At 35.2% G+C, this 17,131-nt stretch overlaps 1 protein-coding gene across 12 annotated transcripts in view; it reads right to left on the bottom strand.

Moving 5' to 3' along the window:
* The window catches only part of Nfib (nuclear factor I B), a 221,236-nt gene that overhangs the window by 75,238 nt on the left and 128,867 nt on the right, over positions 1 to 17,131 (bottom strand). For 7 of the 12 annotated variants that reach the window (XM_087183933.1, XM_021252857.2, XM_021252860.2 and 4 more), the window contains exons 3-4: positions 15,127 to 15,180; positions 3,178 to 3,282 (exon numbers count right to left, since the gene is read on the bottom strand). In XM_087183933.1, the coding sequence (XP_087040059.1) occupies positions 3,178 to 3,282; positions 15,127 to 15,180 (159 nt within the window). The remainder of the gene's footprint in view (positions 1 to 3,177; positions 3,283 to 15,126; positions 15,181 to 17,131) is intronic. The other 5 variants (XM_087183936.1, XM_087183935.1, XM_004838297.3 and 2 more) reach the window with 1 other exon arrangement.

Genomic DNA, 17,131 nt, shown 5'->3' with positions numbered 1-17,131 from the left:
ATAAGAGGATAACACATACAGTTTACTGACCACAACTTTGAAAACTTAAATGGACGATTACTTAGTAAAATAAAAGTAACCAAAATTGCCAAGAAGTGGAAAACCTGAAATAGACCAATTACCCAGTGCAGTGGTTCCCCAAATTTTCTCAAACATTAGAACCACCTGGGGTTCTTGAAATCAATTTTTATGCTTGGCTTCCAACTCCAGCTATTCTGATTTAATTGTTTTTGGATGAGACCTGGACATGAGGGTTTTTTAAAAGTTCCTCCAAGGGATTCAAATGTGTGGCACATTTTGGGAACCACTATGCTGCCAATGAATCACACAGCAGAGCCCAAAGCACGTACATAACCTGGAGCTTAAAAGAAACGCAGAAGGACAGGCTCCACTCTCGACGGGGAAGCAGAACCTGCAGTTTAACAAGATCTGCAGGTGATCCCCATGTACTTTGAATCTAACAATCCTAGAGGAGAACATAAAGGTGATTAAAGAACCATCTTTGGGAAAAGTACTAGATCCAGATGGGTGCACAGCTGGATTTCATCTATTTTTTATCCATCCTTTAGGTTTCAATGCTAGTCATACTATCTTCAGCCTTAGAAAATGATGACAAACTTTCTGAATAAGAAAGCTCTCTTGTGAGCCTTTCTGAGGCCACCAAAATTTAAAAATCTAAACTTGTAACCTCGTTCATCAAAACAAAACAACCAACGAACAAAAAATCAAACTCACAAATGCAACTTCAAGAACCTTAAATAAAATATTACCAAACTGAATACAGCAATGCTATTAAACAGACAATATATTATTGTCATTAAAGTCACATGACCAAATCAGGATGCACAAAATGTACCTGAAACCAAAATGCTGATTTACTTAATAACAAATCTAAGCAAAAATAAGATGAAAGACAGCCTTTACTAAAGACTTTAGTAAAAGACAACATCAAATTACTCTAAAAAGAGAAGACAAGCCTGCCACTCCCTGTTTCCCAAAATTCTCCAGCTCCTCCTATTTTCAGTTTGTTAAAATATAATCTGGAACTAGGCCAGTCAAAAAAAGATACACACTGTATGCTTTCACTCACATACAATATGGAGAATAGTAAAGGAGATAGAAACAAAGTAGAATAGTGACTGTCGGGAGCTGAAGAGAAGGGAGAGCAGCAAGTTGTGGAATTTAAATACTGCAGGATGATAAATTTCTGGAGATCAGATATACAACAATACAAATGTACTTAACGCTACTGAACTATGTATCAAAACGGTCAAGGTGGCAAATTTTATGTGTATTCAGTCACAATTGTTAAAAAAATGTAATATGGAATTTGGGACCCAGATAACTGTGACTATATTCTTCTTCATATATATTAAAACGGAACCTTTCACATTGCAATTAATAATTTCTGAGGCCTTAGTCTCAGCTTAACTATTACTATTCTTTTTCAGTTTTTGTTGTTGTTGTTGTTGTTGTTGTTTTGGTACTGGGGATCGAACTCGGGTCCTTGCGCTTTCGAGGCAGGTGGCAGAACCACTGAGCTAAATCCCCGGCCCTACTATTACTATTCTTATGGTTAATCAACACATAAACTATATTTATATAGTTCTAGTTATACTTTCCTATCCCTAACTTTTTGGACGGTCATCACCTTACCAGCTAGAATAGGTTTTCAAATGAATTTATTACAAAGAAAACAAGGGAATCTACTTTCTAAGATCATGAATAACAAAGAATATATTTCTATTGACTTTGGACATACAACTCCTTCAACAATAGTTTTTCACGGTACTTCTAAGCATTCTGTTTTGTACTATTTACTGTTGACAAAAAGAAATAGACAAGTAATGTTTCTTGTTTCTTATCTGGGACAATTGTTAAGATTTTTTTCTTCTAAGAAATACAAACATGTCAAGAGAATGTATTTAGCTGTAGGTTTCTTTTCACTACTGTGAGTTGCATACAGTTAGCTCTTTTGATCACATATTTAGATCATTTTTAGCTCATAAGATTTTTCATTATTTGCTTTCATTGTATATTCCCCTAAAAGCTCTGATTTCTCTATAAGACCACCTAAATTAACACTGAACTTTCTAAGCTTCTATCATCAATCATTTTCTCATCATTTTAACCTGACCCCACTCCCACTTAGAGCAAATATTTGGAGATTATCCTTTAGATCGATGATTATTTCCACAATATCAATTGTCTCTTCTCCAGTGCTAATTTTAATTGTATAAAAGCAAATTTTATTCTCTTAATATTTTCCTCATCTTGTATGGTACTATGTTCACTGAGACCATTACTGATTTTTCATACAAGCCCTTCTTCAATTGTCTTCTCTGAATTTTCTTCTAGTTCTCCATTTTCAAGGATATAATTTTCTGGATCCTGAAAATGTACTCATTCTCTTGTTCCTCATTATTTTCTCACCAAGTGCACAACAGTGTGGCTGTATTCTTTTCACCTTATTCAGATTTATGGTTTAGCCTCAGAAAATTGTATAGCTTTTCCTCTAGCTAAAAAATTAATGTTCATAGCTTGGTGTGGTGGTACACTTCTGTGATCCCATCACTCTGACAGGCTGAGGCAGGAGGATTATGAGTTCAAACCCAGCCTTGGCAATTTAGCGAGATCCTCTCTCAAAGTAAAAATAAAATTTTTCAAAAGGCCCAGGGACGTAGCTCAGTCACAAATTTTGAATTGCAAAATAAGTAAGTTCATAATATAGGTTGAGAATAAGGGCTCTAAAATTGGCAAAACTGAATATAAAGTTTCCTCATCACTTTCTGGCTATTCATTAATTATCTAACCTTAATGCAAATAAAAATAATAACAACAATGATGATGAAAATGATAACAGTAGAGACTATCATGTATTTATTATGTGCCAGGCTCTGTATTGATAACTTTAAACTCTAAGCTAAAATCAAGATTTGCCCCATTTTGTTAATGGATCTGAATACTTAAACTTTTTAACTCTCAAGTAATACAGAGCTCACTGATTTGATATGAAAATTAAATAACAAAGCACATTAAGGTGCTTGTAATCCAATAAACAATTATTAATAATGGCAGTAACACAGCACCACTGCTAGTAATAGTGCTAGTGGAAGCTGATAAACACAGTTCCTAAATGGTTCCCATAACTGCACACAGCTGACCTCTGCACCTCACCTGCCATCCGGCCCAAGAAGTCTTCGTGGCAGTGCAGAAAACACCGCCTTTCCGTGCTTGGATGACTGCTGAAGGGCATACAGGACCCAATGTAAACGACCTTGTCTATGAGGATAAGAAACTGGACTTTAGAGGAAAATATTTGGAAGGACGTATAGCTGGGGACAGGAGCAGGCCGAGAAGTGTTCTTTGCTCTTCTTCCTCGCTCCTCCCTGTCTTCCATTTCCTTACCTTACCATCTTCCAGCTGCCTTCGAAATTGATACACAGGTCTCTGTATTCAGAGATTGATGGGGTGAAGAATCAAATTTATCTGTCTACACTTTCTCAGGGAACTAACACCGTTATTTTTCATGAGATAAAAGACGGGAAAAACACTGCTTTTTAAATTCAATCTAAATATAATGGCTATACGGTTATGAGATAAGCCTTTAAAATTCTAACAAAAGATCATCCTTCAATCTCAGTTTTAGTGTGGTAAGAAAGAATGTTAACATTTTACATATTTTCATAGAAATTTCTGCAAGCTGTGAGAAGATGAATCCAAAATTAAGCCAGAAACACAGACTTCATATTGGACGGTCAACTAATGATAATTATTTTGCTGTACACCTAAAAAGACCTAACTTTATGTACTTCTACTCTTAAAATAACAACAGGTTTTTAGGTAGAATTTGGCAAGCTGTTTCTAAAATTTGTAAGAAAACAGACTTTTAAGAGTAACTTTTAAAACTCATTATATAGATTTATTATGAAGTTACAGTAGTCAAAAAGACACTGTGTTGGCAAAAGATAGACACAGATCAATGAGTTGGAGTAGAAATAGACACATACATGTATGGTCACTGATGTCTGGTAAAGGAAGGCAATTCCAAGGAGAACAGAAAGCCTTCTCAAGTGGTTCAGGATCAACTGCACGGCTGTGTGAAAATAATGAGCGCCAACCCTAACTTCACACAGTGCATCCAAACAGCGAAATACTACTCAGCAGTGTAAAGAAATGAAGGGTTGACCATGCAAACACATGGATAAATTATAAACTAATTGTGTTAAAGAAGCCAAATAAAAATGAGCACCTGCTATGTCATTTCATTTAAATAAAATCATACTTAAAGAGTGCTTAAAAGCAGATCATAGGCCATCTGAAGTTGAGGGTAAACAAAGGGGTAGATTCCAAAGCCACCTTTTGAATTCGTGAAAATATTTGAATGTGGTAAGGTTTCATGGTTATAAACATATCAAAATTTCTCTGATTGTATACTATATATGCAATTTATTGTATGCAATTTTACTTCAAGAAAGTAAAAAAATTTCATTTTCTTCAGTCAGTGATCCATAAACAGTGATCCACAATTTTTCAGAAACTGGTAATATTTCCACATTATGAAAAGAATCACAAATGAATCAAAAATATTCAGTGTAACTGGAAAAACTCCTAAAAATATTAACTACTGTCAGTCATCTATTTATTGCAACTTTTAGAAATCTATCTTGCCAGGTTGCACATTTATGGTCATGGAAAGTACAGCAACACTACAGTGTGCTCCTTATGGATTGATAAAAGTACAAAACAGCAAACAGGACTTCTCCACGGTTCTCAAACAGAGAGGAGAAATGTCATCCATCTAGGACTGGATTCTGGATCAGTAATTACATATCACAATTGCCAGCCAGATACCTCTGAAAAAAGTCACCATCAGACCATGCTACACAGGACAGAGAACTCGTAAAAGTTTCCCAGATGGCTCTGTCCGGGCTATGTAATCTACCCACGGGGCAGGAGAGCATTGCTGCAACTCTCCTCAGAAGCACCTGCTTTTTCTGGCCTCAGTCAGGCTCTGAGCATGGAGAGTATCTCACATACTGCATGAACAGATCATATGATCTATTACTGATCTACTCTTCACTTTATGAGTCTTGAACATTGCTGAGTACTGTATCCAACCTCAGATGTTAGGATTTATCAACAGATGAAAACAGTCTTCTCCTTAAGGTGTTCAGAATTCACTAAGGGGTGCACACACATAAAAAGGGATAGAAACGTGCCCTAAACACTACTGTTGTAACACTATGTCGGAGAGAGAGGGTCTGAAGTTTCACCAAGGAGGTGGCCAGGTAGCTGAGGGGTTCACACATCAGCAAAGAGATGTGGAGGAGAAGCACACGGCCAAGGCTGAGGCCAAACACATGGTCTATGTGCACTCTGAATGAAAGCACGAAGGGCGGTATCACGTGTCATGACTGGGCTTAGCCTAGGGCGGTAGCCTTTGAAATACACAAGGGGAGAAATGAAATAATTAATATGCATACATGGAGATCACCAAAGACTTGTAAGGGATGTGTCAGAGGGATTAAGACCCAAAACAAAAATACCAGCTACAGAGATTAGAAAAGTTTTTAAATTACCCAGGTTGGTTAATTACAGAGACACAGTGTTAATATTTTTTAAAACATAATCATGCATTGAGACACAACACCAATTTTCTTCTTTTAGAATAGTTTATCTTTCTCACTCTAGTTGTGCATAACTTGATCAGTGGTCTGAGCCCGTCTTCATTTCTCTGCTCATCTTTCTACATGTGTTCTCTCAAAAGCGCTTGGGCAGATGTGCCCTTCCTCCATCTGTGTGAAAGGTAACATGGTTCATGTAGGTTATTCCTGGAGAGCAGCTCAACTAGCCGAAGGCTGTATTATGTCTCAACAGAAATGACCATCTTCTATCCCTTGTCTATACAGAAAATACCATTCTGCTTAGAAAATAGTTCAATTTAGAAGATGATAATAGTTCAAAATACCAAATTTTGAAACTGAAAATCCACTTTATTAGAAAAGCCGCAAGGCAAGCAATAAAGCTAGCACTTTACAAACATCATGTCCTGTTCCATGTCACTAATAAGTGCATATGATTATTTTAATGATGAAAAGATTGAATTTGAAAGTCAAATGGTCTTTCTCTCTTCTTTCTCCTAAATACTTGGACTTAAAGACATGGACTTGTGCAAAGTACAGACTAGCAGGGAAGGGGAGAAATACCTCTAACGAAATCAAAAATATAAAGTTTCTTAGCCAAAAACAAAAGTTTGGCCCTAGTTCTATTTTGTAAAATAAAAATGAAAAAGGTCATAGCCCCTGAAGAGCAGCATGTAAGTCAAAAAATCAACAAAGATTTGTACCAACTTTGAAAACTGAAACCTGTTAAAATTATTCCATGGTCAAAGATACTTTTAGGCAAAAGCTAAAAAGATACAAAGTACCATGGAAAAGTACTTGCTGCAATTAGTTGACATAGTGGTACTATTTTATAGTTACAGAAAAGGAAAGGGAAAGAAAATGAAGCTATGATTTTTCACTTAGGAATTTTCACCTTTCCCGTGGGGAATCTAGACATTCAACAAAGAAAGAAAAGTATTTTATAGCAACATGTTTTAAAAATTAACAAATTACAACCTATTTACTTGCAAGCCTCTTGGAAGTTTTCTGGACCTACATGCAGTATGAATGAATCAAGCACCTACATCAATACATTAAATGTTCATTTGGACTCTGTCACGTTGTGACAACATTTCAGATACCAGCAGACCTTAAATTGCAGCTATAAAGGTAAAAAAAAAAAATCCCTGAATAACTAACTCTAGCCCATGAACTACCACAGTTCCTCCTGTCACTGCATTGTGACAGTTATTTTTTACTGTATTTAAACTACTATGTTCTGGGAAGAATACCAAGTCACTTCCTGATCTATACAAAGGCAGAGCACTTGACACGAGAAAATATGGGGTAGATGAAAAGATGGGAGCTACTGAACTCCAGCAAGTGGAAGAAGCTTCCCCTTCATCAGTGACATGACCCCACACCTCAGCACCACCCAGCTCAGCCCACCAGAGGCTTTGTTACTGAGGTTCACCTCCATCGTCCCCTCACACTCTGCCCACGGCAGCTCTGCTATTAGGTAGGCAGCGCTCTATCCCAGGGACTCAAGTATGGTACCACACTGCTCTGGCTGGAGACCCAGATCTGGTTTGGCTGCAGCATCCCAACACACAGCCTTCTCTCCATAGCAGTCGGGGCTCTACGAACAACGCAAGCCAAGTAGAGAGAAGACAAAACTTTTCACCTTTTATCAAGATGCAATGTACCACGATAAATTGTACTATCTGTTAAGGTAGGGAGAAATAAAACAAGAAAATGAGTACTAGTCATGTCTTAAAACCACTGGCTTGTGTTTTGGACCCTTGAATAACTGATTTTAAGCTATATTTTCCAATAACAAATTGGGACCTTATAAAAGTCACTTAACCCCTTTACTCTGATTTTATATGTTAAGTAAAGAGGTTGGACTAGCAGTTTATAAGCATTTACCTCTGATATTTCCTTCTGAGAATATTTTATTCAAAAGGCATTGGATTATAGTAGTAAATTAATCACTAAAAGTTTTATTCATTTGAGGACACATACATAAACCTAAGTTTACTATATAAAGCAGTAAACGTAATGGAAGCTGACTTGGCCAGCCCTGCCTGGAGGAATCCAAAAAGATACAAGGAACAGTTTGAACACAAAAGGTGAACAAGCTGGTAGTGTGGATTCAGTAGTCCTTTGTTTCTGATGTTGAGCAGCATTTAAAACTATGACACAAAATGCAAGTTTACGAGTAATGACCCATCAAGGGCTTTTAAGCAAATCAGATCTATGTTTCATGAAATATATTCATACATAGAATAGAGGGAAAAAAAAGAATGAGGAGAGGAGGTAATTTTAAGATTTTTGTACAGTTTCATGCAACAAACAATGTTTAGAGCCTCAGTGAGGGTAACAAAACTGATAGCTAAGGGTAGATTCAAGAGCCTTTCAAAGTAGACTAGATGGAGAATAAGTAGGAAAGATGGTTCCTGAGAAAGAAATCCTAAGCTACTCTAACCAAGGGTGTCTGGCTAGATTCTTGTAGTTCTAAGATACCTTGTACAGGAAAAAGCCAAGTATGATAGAGAAGAAAATAAATTTAATTTTGGAAAAGTTAAATTTTAAATTTAAGGTACTTATGAGATATCTGGGGACATATGTCCGAAAGGGAGCTGGAAACATAGTGGAAACACAGTGCCACTGCAAAGTTCTGAAACAGGGGAGATCTGTCCCAAAGATACACACTGGAGTGTGTGTGTGGCTAGGCATGGAGGAGAGGCTGCTGCTTTCAAAACCACAAGAGGAACTGAAAAAATATAAAGCATTAAAGACAAAAGTCTCACGAAGAAGAGGAAAGTGTCACCCCAGGCAAATGGAAGACAAAAAATTCCTGGATGACCAGGAGAGGGACTATCTTCAAAAACAAGAGAAAAGTCTTAGATTTGTCATGAAATAGAGAGAGATGTTGGCTAAGGAGTTTGAAAGACTTAAGGTGTTGGGTAGGCATCATCAGAAAAAGAGAGTTGTAAGAGAAGGGGCTAGGAAGAGTAAAGTACAGACAAAAGTTTCAACTGGGACAGAAATGCCAATGGTTTCAGAAAGCAGGAAAAACAAGGAGAGGTAAATGAAAAAGGCATTTATATAATGTTAATGCAAGAACCTAACAGATAATATAGGGGTAATCTCTAAAGATATGTTTGTACTCTTTATGTCAATTTTGAAAATGATGTAACAAAAATAATTCCATCTTTTCTTCACTGCCAAAAGACTTGCAACAAAATTTACTATCTAAAACTACAATTTTATTCCATAATAAACCTAAAAACGTGTTTCATTTTCATCCTTTATAAAATCTCTTAATATTCTATTCCATTCTATTCTATTCTATTCTATTCTATTCTATTCTATTCTGTTCTACGCCATGCCAAGCCACACTACTCCATTCCATTCATCTCATTTTATATTTGTAACTCTGCTATATTATCTTAGGCCTTTAGTGTGGTATAAAAATTCAACCCTTTTTTATTTGGTTCCACATCAAACAGTATTTCCTGCAGGAAGCTTTCCTCATCAGTGCAGCTGAAGAAAAGGAAAATGGTAAAGATCCATTTATAAAACACTTAAAATTTGCCAAGTGTGCTCTCCAATTGCTCAAAACTAGCATGGATACAGTGGATTGTGCTGAGTTGCAGAGAAGCTGGCTGACTTGCTCTTTCTTCTCCTTAGGGCCACTGGGATTGTTGTACAAGATGTAGCCTGGATTCAGGGCACAAAGTGTCATGGCAAAATTATGCTCTTTTCACTCCAACATGCTGGCTACCATCACTGGGAAAAATATTTCGTAACTCTGAACTCCCATGACACTTGAGTTGTAGTACTAATATTTAATCTCCACCGTGCATATGTGTATATATGTATATTTATATAAACACTTATGATATTGTATGTACTTATGAACAAAGAAAAGTTTAGGAAAAGCAATCTGTGTGTGATAGACTTTTAAAAACTCTTCCACAATATCTAGCCTAGTGCCATGCACACAATAGATGTTCATAAATATCTTGCATGGAAATTTATTTATGGATTGTACTTTCTGACTTGTTTATGGTTTGTGGTGTGGAAGAGTGTATATTCCCAACTCCCCAAGGCAAATGACTGTTCCTGCTCCTTATTTTAAGCAGATTCGATCCATACCCTCATCATATGGAATGTGATATTTAATTCTGAACTCAGCAACAGTGGGAAACTAGTATTATCTGCTGGATGGCAGGGTAGGTGATTGAGGAAATAGGAAAAAACTTCCTTCTCTCAAGACTTTCAGGGTATTTTTAAATTGTTTTATTTTATTTTTCTCTAATTAAATATTATACACAATCAGGCCAGATCCACAGAAAAGGCTGGGCATGTTGCCAACTGCTATATAAACCAACTTCTGAAGAAGGTTATCTATAAGTACCCAGAATGCAGCCTATAAACCTAAGTAGCTGAGAGGTATGCACCCTTCTGGCTTTTTAGAGTAACTGTGACAAAACACACCTTCATCTTCTCTTCCTTTACTCTAAATCCTACCCTAAATCTGACCATTTAAGGACTTTATTGAATTTGATATCTCCTAACAAGCAAGAAGATAACGAAGAAAAAATTTGTGAAATAAATGTTAAGAAAAAAATCCTTTGATTTTTGACGGGTACATAATTCATTCTAAAATAACTATAATGTCAAGTCTTAATCACTGTTAACCAATCCTTTCAGTATTCTTCTATTTACACTTTTATGAATAGAAAGCTTTTTTATAGTTTGTTGAATACAGTCTATAGTGTCAAAGTTTAAAATTACTTTTTAGCATCCACCGCCTGCCTCACAAACACAAGGACTCAACTTCAACCCCCGGTACCAAAAAAATTTTAAAAAAATAAAAAATTACTTTTTAGCATCATTATATAGTGTATTTCCTTCCATTTAAAAAAATGATTCTGAGAGATAAAATAAATGAGAACATAATAAAGAACAGATATGAAATTATTAATTAATGAGTGAATGGTATGTGATTTTAAAAGTCAGTAAATTTCCGTTTTTCTTTGACTTTGAACATGATATTCTAAGATAAAACATCCTCTATGAAGGCCTATGCAAATTGTTCTGCCTTCGTATACAAGTAGCAAAGAAAATTGTTTCATTTTTTTTCAGTAACTAGAAAGTATTAAATTTGTCCCAAGTTCTAAGATTTGAAAAAATAAAGTGAAAAGTTAAGCAATCTTAATAGTAATCCCAATAGATGACTACTGAAGATGCTGCGCTAGTTTTTGTAATTATTATTTTGTTAAATTTTATTAGTTTCATGACACTCCTCTGTTGATTTTAACTTCAGTACCTATAAAATTGAGGAGAGATCAATCTCAAAAATGTTTATAATTTAAGAAATTTAAGTCTAAGATAAGCATATTTCTATAACTAACAGATCCTCCCTGTTTAATTTAACTATTTACTTAGTTCTACCCTTATTCCAGAGAGGACGTAAGATGACTTATTTGAACTACACCTAATATATTGTCTTAATAGTTACCAGAAGTTTTGCTGCATTTCATAAAACATCAACACACAAAAATCACCTACACCCGACGAAACCTACCTAAAGAAGAGATGTTAAGTCCATGACATTCAAGGTCAGAAAGTTCTAGTCAATGAAACATGAAATATCACAAAAGTTTATTTTATAAAATCTGCAAAAAACTGTTCTAAGATTCAATATTTCTTTGTTATATTACTAGTCAAAAGAAATCTCCACACAGAACTATATAGTCTTTCTGAATTTCAAAATGAGAAATTTTGACTCAGAGGCAAAACTTTGACATCTTGGTTGCTCTGTTTTCCTTGGATATTTACCAGTCTAGCATTAAGTAGGTAATCCAGTTTGGGAAATCTAAAAGATTATAGCACAAGGAATGCAGAGACAGAAAATAATAAAAGCAAATCAAAGCTACTTTCAAAAGATTACAACCCAAAAATCACATATTTCCTAAAAGTAGCAGTGTAGCTTTGAATTATTAGAAATAAAATTAGTTCTGAGTCAAAGTCTCTAAATTAATGATTTATCCTTGTTTAGTTCACCATAGTTGTTTGCTACAGTTGGGAGAGAACTCTTGTAGTTTTATTTCTTAAAAGGTATTGCATTCACTTGATATTCGAAAAGAAGTAACAATATAAATATATAACTTCTGACTCTATCTTAAGCAAGGGAAATGTGCATCATTTAAAAAGTGAAGTGGCCTAGTGCTTCTACCAAAATAACAATGCGATGTCCTTGGGTGGCATCTTAGAACACATTAGTCCTGAGAAGATTATTACACCCTTTTCTGCCAGGTAACAAAGAATAAAAACAAAACATTAAGTCATAAATAATTTAAGGAAAGAACATAAAGACTATGTAAACACATTTATAAATAACACATACCAAGAAACTACTTACATGGTTTTTTAAAAATGTCTCCTTGTAAAATGTATCATTTTGTCTAATTGTGCTTAGATACTAATTCCAATGAGAAACACAAGATTTTTTTTTAAATGCTATCTGTAGAGATCCATATCTAGTTTAAAATGCTATAAGGTCACCCTCAGCAACTCTGAATCAGCAAGGAAGAAGTTCCTCAGACAGGCAGCTGGGTCCCACTGTGAGGAAGAGCCGCGGCTACTTCTGGGTGCAGGACACATACCTCTGTGCCTCTAGGACTCCTGGATGTGGCTGCACCTTCTGTCCACAGCCAGAAGCACATTTCAAAGAGCAAATCAGTATCTCCCAAAGGGCTTCAAGTTTTACTATCTTTTCCCAAAGTGTTGGGAAATAAACACAGGAACGGAACGGATGGGAGCAATTTTCAAGAGTTGCACATCTCCAAGCAGAAAACTACCAGAGACAAGAACATGTGGGTAATCGAGGAGATCTTCCTCAGAAGGTTGGCTTCTCTTTTCAGTGACAGTACAAGCAGCAGAGCAACTCCACTGCTTCACTGCATGATGCACTACATTAAATTTCCCCTTAAATATTGTGTGCTTTCTTGAGATACTGAATCTCAATCCTGGAGATTTCATGTTTCAACCAAGGCCAGAATAAAAAGATGAAGAGTCTCCTAAAGACAAATTATGCTCCAAAATACCAAAGATGCTTATAAAGAACATTTTAATAATAAGTATAATTTATCACAACTCACTATACACAGAAACCTTAATAAGTTGTGATTTTGAGCATTTAAAAATTCTGTATTACTAGTGGCCTGATTTATTTCAAGGTTCAAAGAACAAACTCTTTCATTAAAAAAAAAAATTCTTAATAAGCTCTATGGTTAAATCCACAATATGATGATTCACAAACCATGTTAAAATGATGGACTACTTTTGAATGGTTAAAGAAAATTCCAATTGTAATCCATCTCATTTTGATATTGGATTTTATTATATTCTATTTTATTTGGTTTTTTAAACTAGTGACAAATGCACGATTTGTATATGAACATTTTTAACAAATCGTAAAAGTATTTTACCTATAATATCTGTTTGTTTTGTTTTTGCTTGTTGGTCTTGTTTGTTTCAAATGAGACAGTTGAGCTAAGTTGCCAAAGTTGGGCTCGAACTTGCGGTCCTCCCACTTTAGCCTCCAGAGTACTGGGATTACAGACATGAACCTCCATGCCCAGCTACATCTCAGTTTCTTGATATAGTCTTCAAAAAAGTTTTATTTTCAAGAAAACTTCAAAACAGCAAACAACTAGAGGTGTCCTTCTTAGCTATTTCTTTGCCATATTATATGAAAATACAAAAATTAAGAAATGCGCTATTAATATTAAACTTAACCAAGCTTTTGACAAATATTAAAAATCAGATTCTGATATTAAATAACTAAATAAAGGTTATTTACCCAGCTTTACCCCAAGTAAAGAACACTTTTAGGTGAACGTAATTCCTTCTGTACATGTTCAGAATTGCTTTTCAACAATAACTGCTTTATTAATTTCAATCAAAATGTCGTTCAAATGCTAAGAATATAGACTTTGTGTAGCCCGACTTATAACACTTATCAACTCTTTTCCTACAAAGGTTTTTTTTTTCATCCCATTCTTTGTAAGATGACTGAAGAGGCTTTAAAAAAAAATGTTTGGATACAATTCACTCTAAGAGACATTTTGGAAATAATTCTAATCTGCACAAAAAATAAAATAATAAATGTAACAAAATTATATTTAAAACTGTTCAGTTTTTTGTTTTCCTCTCAGTTTGTAACAATATCAGATTTGTGAATAAACACAAATCAACTTGATATATATTTTAAATATGAATTTAATTAGAACTTTTTATCTTTGAAGTACATGCCACTTTTGTCAAACAATATGATTTTGTACAATGCAGAATAAATTAGTAAGTACTTGCAAAAAAGATAATTTTTCTAAGGTAAAAATAAAGAACAAAATACAGGCAAGACTCAAAAACTAATAATTGCTTTTGGATTTCATATCTTTTACTTGCATATGTAGTTGTGTTTTCCAATAGTTTTACAAGAGAATATTGTGCTAATATATTCTCACACAATTTTGAGGTTGTTCGGGTATTTCACCTGAACAAACAATTAAGCAAACAAGTACCTAAAACGAAGTCACCTGAAACTTACATTTATGATTTTTTTTTTTTGTAGACTCTGTAATTTATTTTCATTGAAAAAACAGATATGGGGAGGTAGAGGGCATGTTTGGCTGCCTTGGTTTTTGTTTGTTATCTTTGGTTTTCTTTAGCTTTTTTTTAATGACTTTTTTTTTTTTTACCAAATTCACAGGTATAATTAAAATTCTAGTAATGAAAACTTAAAAATCCTTCCTTGCACTAGTTTTATATTATTTTCTCATGTGGAAAAAAACACAGCTCATAAATCAAAAGCAAAATTCTATATGTTCTATATGTTCTATTTTGGAGCAACAAAACTATGAAGATGGCCAAGTTATAAAAGCCCATTTTCAGATCTGGAACAACTTCTGAAAATAAACAGGGTATTTGGCATACTTTGAAATAGAGAAAAATCCTACTTTCATTATTTTCTGATTCTCAGGATCCAATAAAAAAACCTTATGGGGTAAAAATTCTTGCAAAAAAAATCCTCCAGTAAAAACATAACCAACCACCAGCTCTGCTCCCCTTTTAAGTAATGAGATTTGATAAACTTCAGTAGAAGTGTGGAAATTTTTACTTTTTCTTGTGTTTGAAAAATAAAGATTAAAAGATTTTTTGGCTTTCAAACAGCAATGACTTTTAGTCCCTATAAGATACACAACTAAAATACATTTTAAAGAAATACCAACAAAAATTAAAGCATTGGTGATTAGGTTAAGTGACGCAAATATAGAAGCATTTGCCACTGTGGAGGCCTCTAACACAATCACATCTTGTCCCAATCATACCTGCCTGCCAGAACCAAACAGGCACCTGACCAATCAGGGGGTGTTTATCTATACAGTGGTACCTTTGTTCTCCAACAATGTCAGATTGCAAGCGTCCTGGAACACATATTTACCTGGAGGATTCTTGGCAGGATCATTGTGGCTTGGACTTCCTGATTGTCCAGAATCTATAAAGAAATCACAGAAAATGTTTTCTTTTTAATTTGTTTTGAAAGAATTTCACAATCCTCAGAAGGACTTTAAAAAAAATTTAAAGGTACAACAATGAGGTTGAATGTTTAAATAAAGCATATTTTCCCAAGCCTTTTGATAGGAACATTTTATTCATCAAACTAAATGAGCATCTATACTTATTTCTACGTCAAAAGGAAATTTAAAAAGTGTTGCTCTATAACATTCTTGAGATAGAGAGAGAATTTTTTGAAACAAAAGTTCTGGCTACAAAACCACTAAAGATAGTTTGAAGGTTAAGCAAATATCAAGGTCAGTCAGTAGAAATATGAAGTAAAGCAGACACACTGCCTTAAAAATCCAATCTGAAGATAATTAAACATGCTTTTTAAAACCTGGAAATATGTTTATATTCAAATAGTAAAATATACAGGAAAGAGAGCCTGCTTTTCCAGAATTTCACACACATGAACGCATATCCACTCCAAAAATCCCCCAAACTTCTGGAACCCGGCCCAGATTTGTCTACATCCCATAATAGCAATCGATTTGCAAACACCAGGAATGGCATAAATTACTAGGTAGAAACCAACATGGCTTTGTGGAGAGCAAATTGTTGGATCAATTTAATTTCCATCTGTGATAGCCCAAAAGACTTCTCAAACAAGGGGGAAGAGATCAATGTAGTATATATGAATTTCTTATCACATATTATTCCTCTTCATTGCTGCAGGAAAAAAATACAACTGTGTGATATACAACTGTTAGACAACATGCCTTTCCTACTACTCTGGAGCTGATGTGTTGTGCTCACTCCCCTGCCTCCATGTGCCCTCTTGTCCCTTAGCTATTATACACTTACTTGCAAGGTTGCTTTGTAATCTTCTCTTATTGGTTCTAGCATTTAAGTTTTGTCTCCCCAACTAAATTACATGCTCCTGAGCAGAGGCAGAGATTCTACTTCTTTTGTGTCTTCCTCACTGTGCTTTTCATGGCTTAGAATGCACTACGCTTGTAGTAAACGCCAGAGGAACTGATGGCTCAGGTTCAGCAGCCTTCTTCGCTTGCCTAGGAAAGGCAATTTTGAACTTGATGGCAAATTTCAGTAACACATGACAGGTGGGGCAGCTATGATGGCTCCATCCTGGACAACTGCCTACTGACACTGACCACTGTCATACTTGAACCCACAAAGAAACTGAGTCTTGGTTAGCCAGAAACACCAGATGCTGCATTTCCATCAGGGTCACTCTGCTCTTCCAGGTAACTGATTAACATACTGCCCTTGCTGCTTCTACTGTTAAATGCAAGAATAATCTGCTAATTTCTTCCTGTATAAAACTCAGTTATTTATTTCTGCCCTTTGCCTCATGCCTATTAATTTAGATTTAACACTGAGAGTACTGAAAAACAGAATTTTACCCCTTCGTCCTATTTCTTTTTGGTCCAGAACAGCTTTCACAAAATCTTAACGAACATATTTAGGGATTCCCACACTGTCCTCCAACTTGCTCCCAATCTCCCAAAATGGAAGTAAAGAAACTGCAAAGGACCACGCTTGCAGTCTGGACTCTGCCTAGAGTCTCTAAAAATCTTCACCCCTGTCTCCCATGAATTGTTATGCCTTTTTTTCCGGAATCGAGGCAAGACTCAGTGACTTATAACTTAGCAGCACAACCTTTCTCTTTCCACAGTTCTATCAAAGAGGGTACAATATTGGCCACTTTCCAGGCCTAGAGTACAAGAGTTACATGAAAATGATAAATTATATTATTCTGCTTACAGCCTGAGCTTTTTCTGCTTTGGGCTCCCTGACAAATGCCTTCCAGTATTTATACTATATTGCATTTTAGTTCTAAGATGTTGAAGGAGGTTCTTACTTATGCACTATATATCCAGACCAGCTCCTCCCCAGATTCTACACTTCCCTCTAAAGCTACCTCCTAC

Source organism: Heterocephalus glaber, unplaced genomic scaffold (genome assembly GCF_053883595.1).
Source record: "Heterocephalus glaber isolate CG9 unplaced genomic scaffold, H.glaber_assembly_v1.0 deba00001481, whole genome shotgun sequence".
NCBI lineage: Eukaryota > Metazoa > Chordata > Mammalia > Rodentia > Bathyergidae > Heterocephalus > Heterocephalus glaber.
Note: the sequence above shows the minus strand (reverse complement) of the source record. Positions and strands in the feature narration are given on the sequence as shown.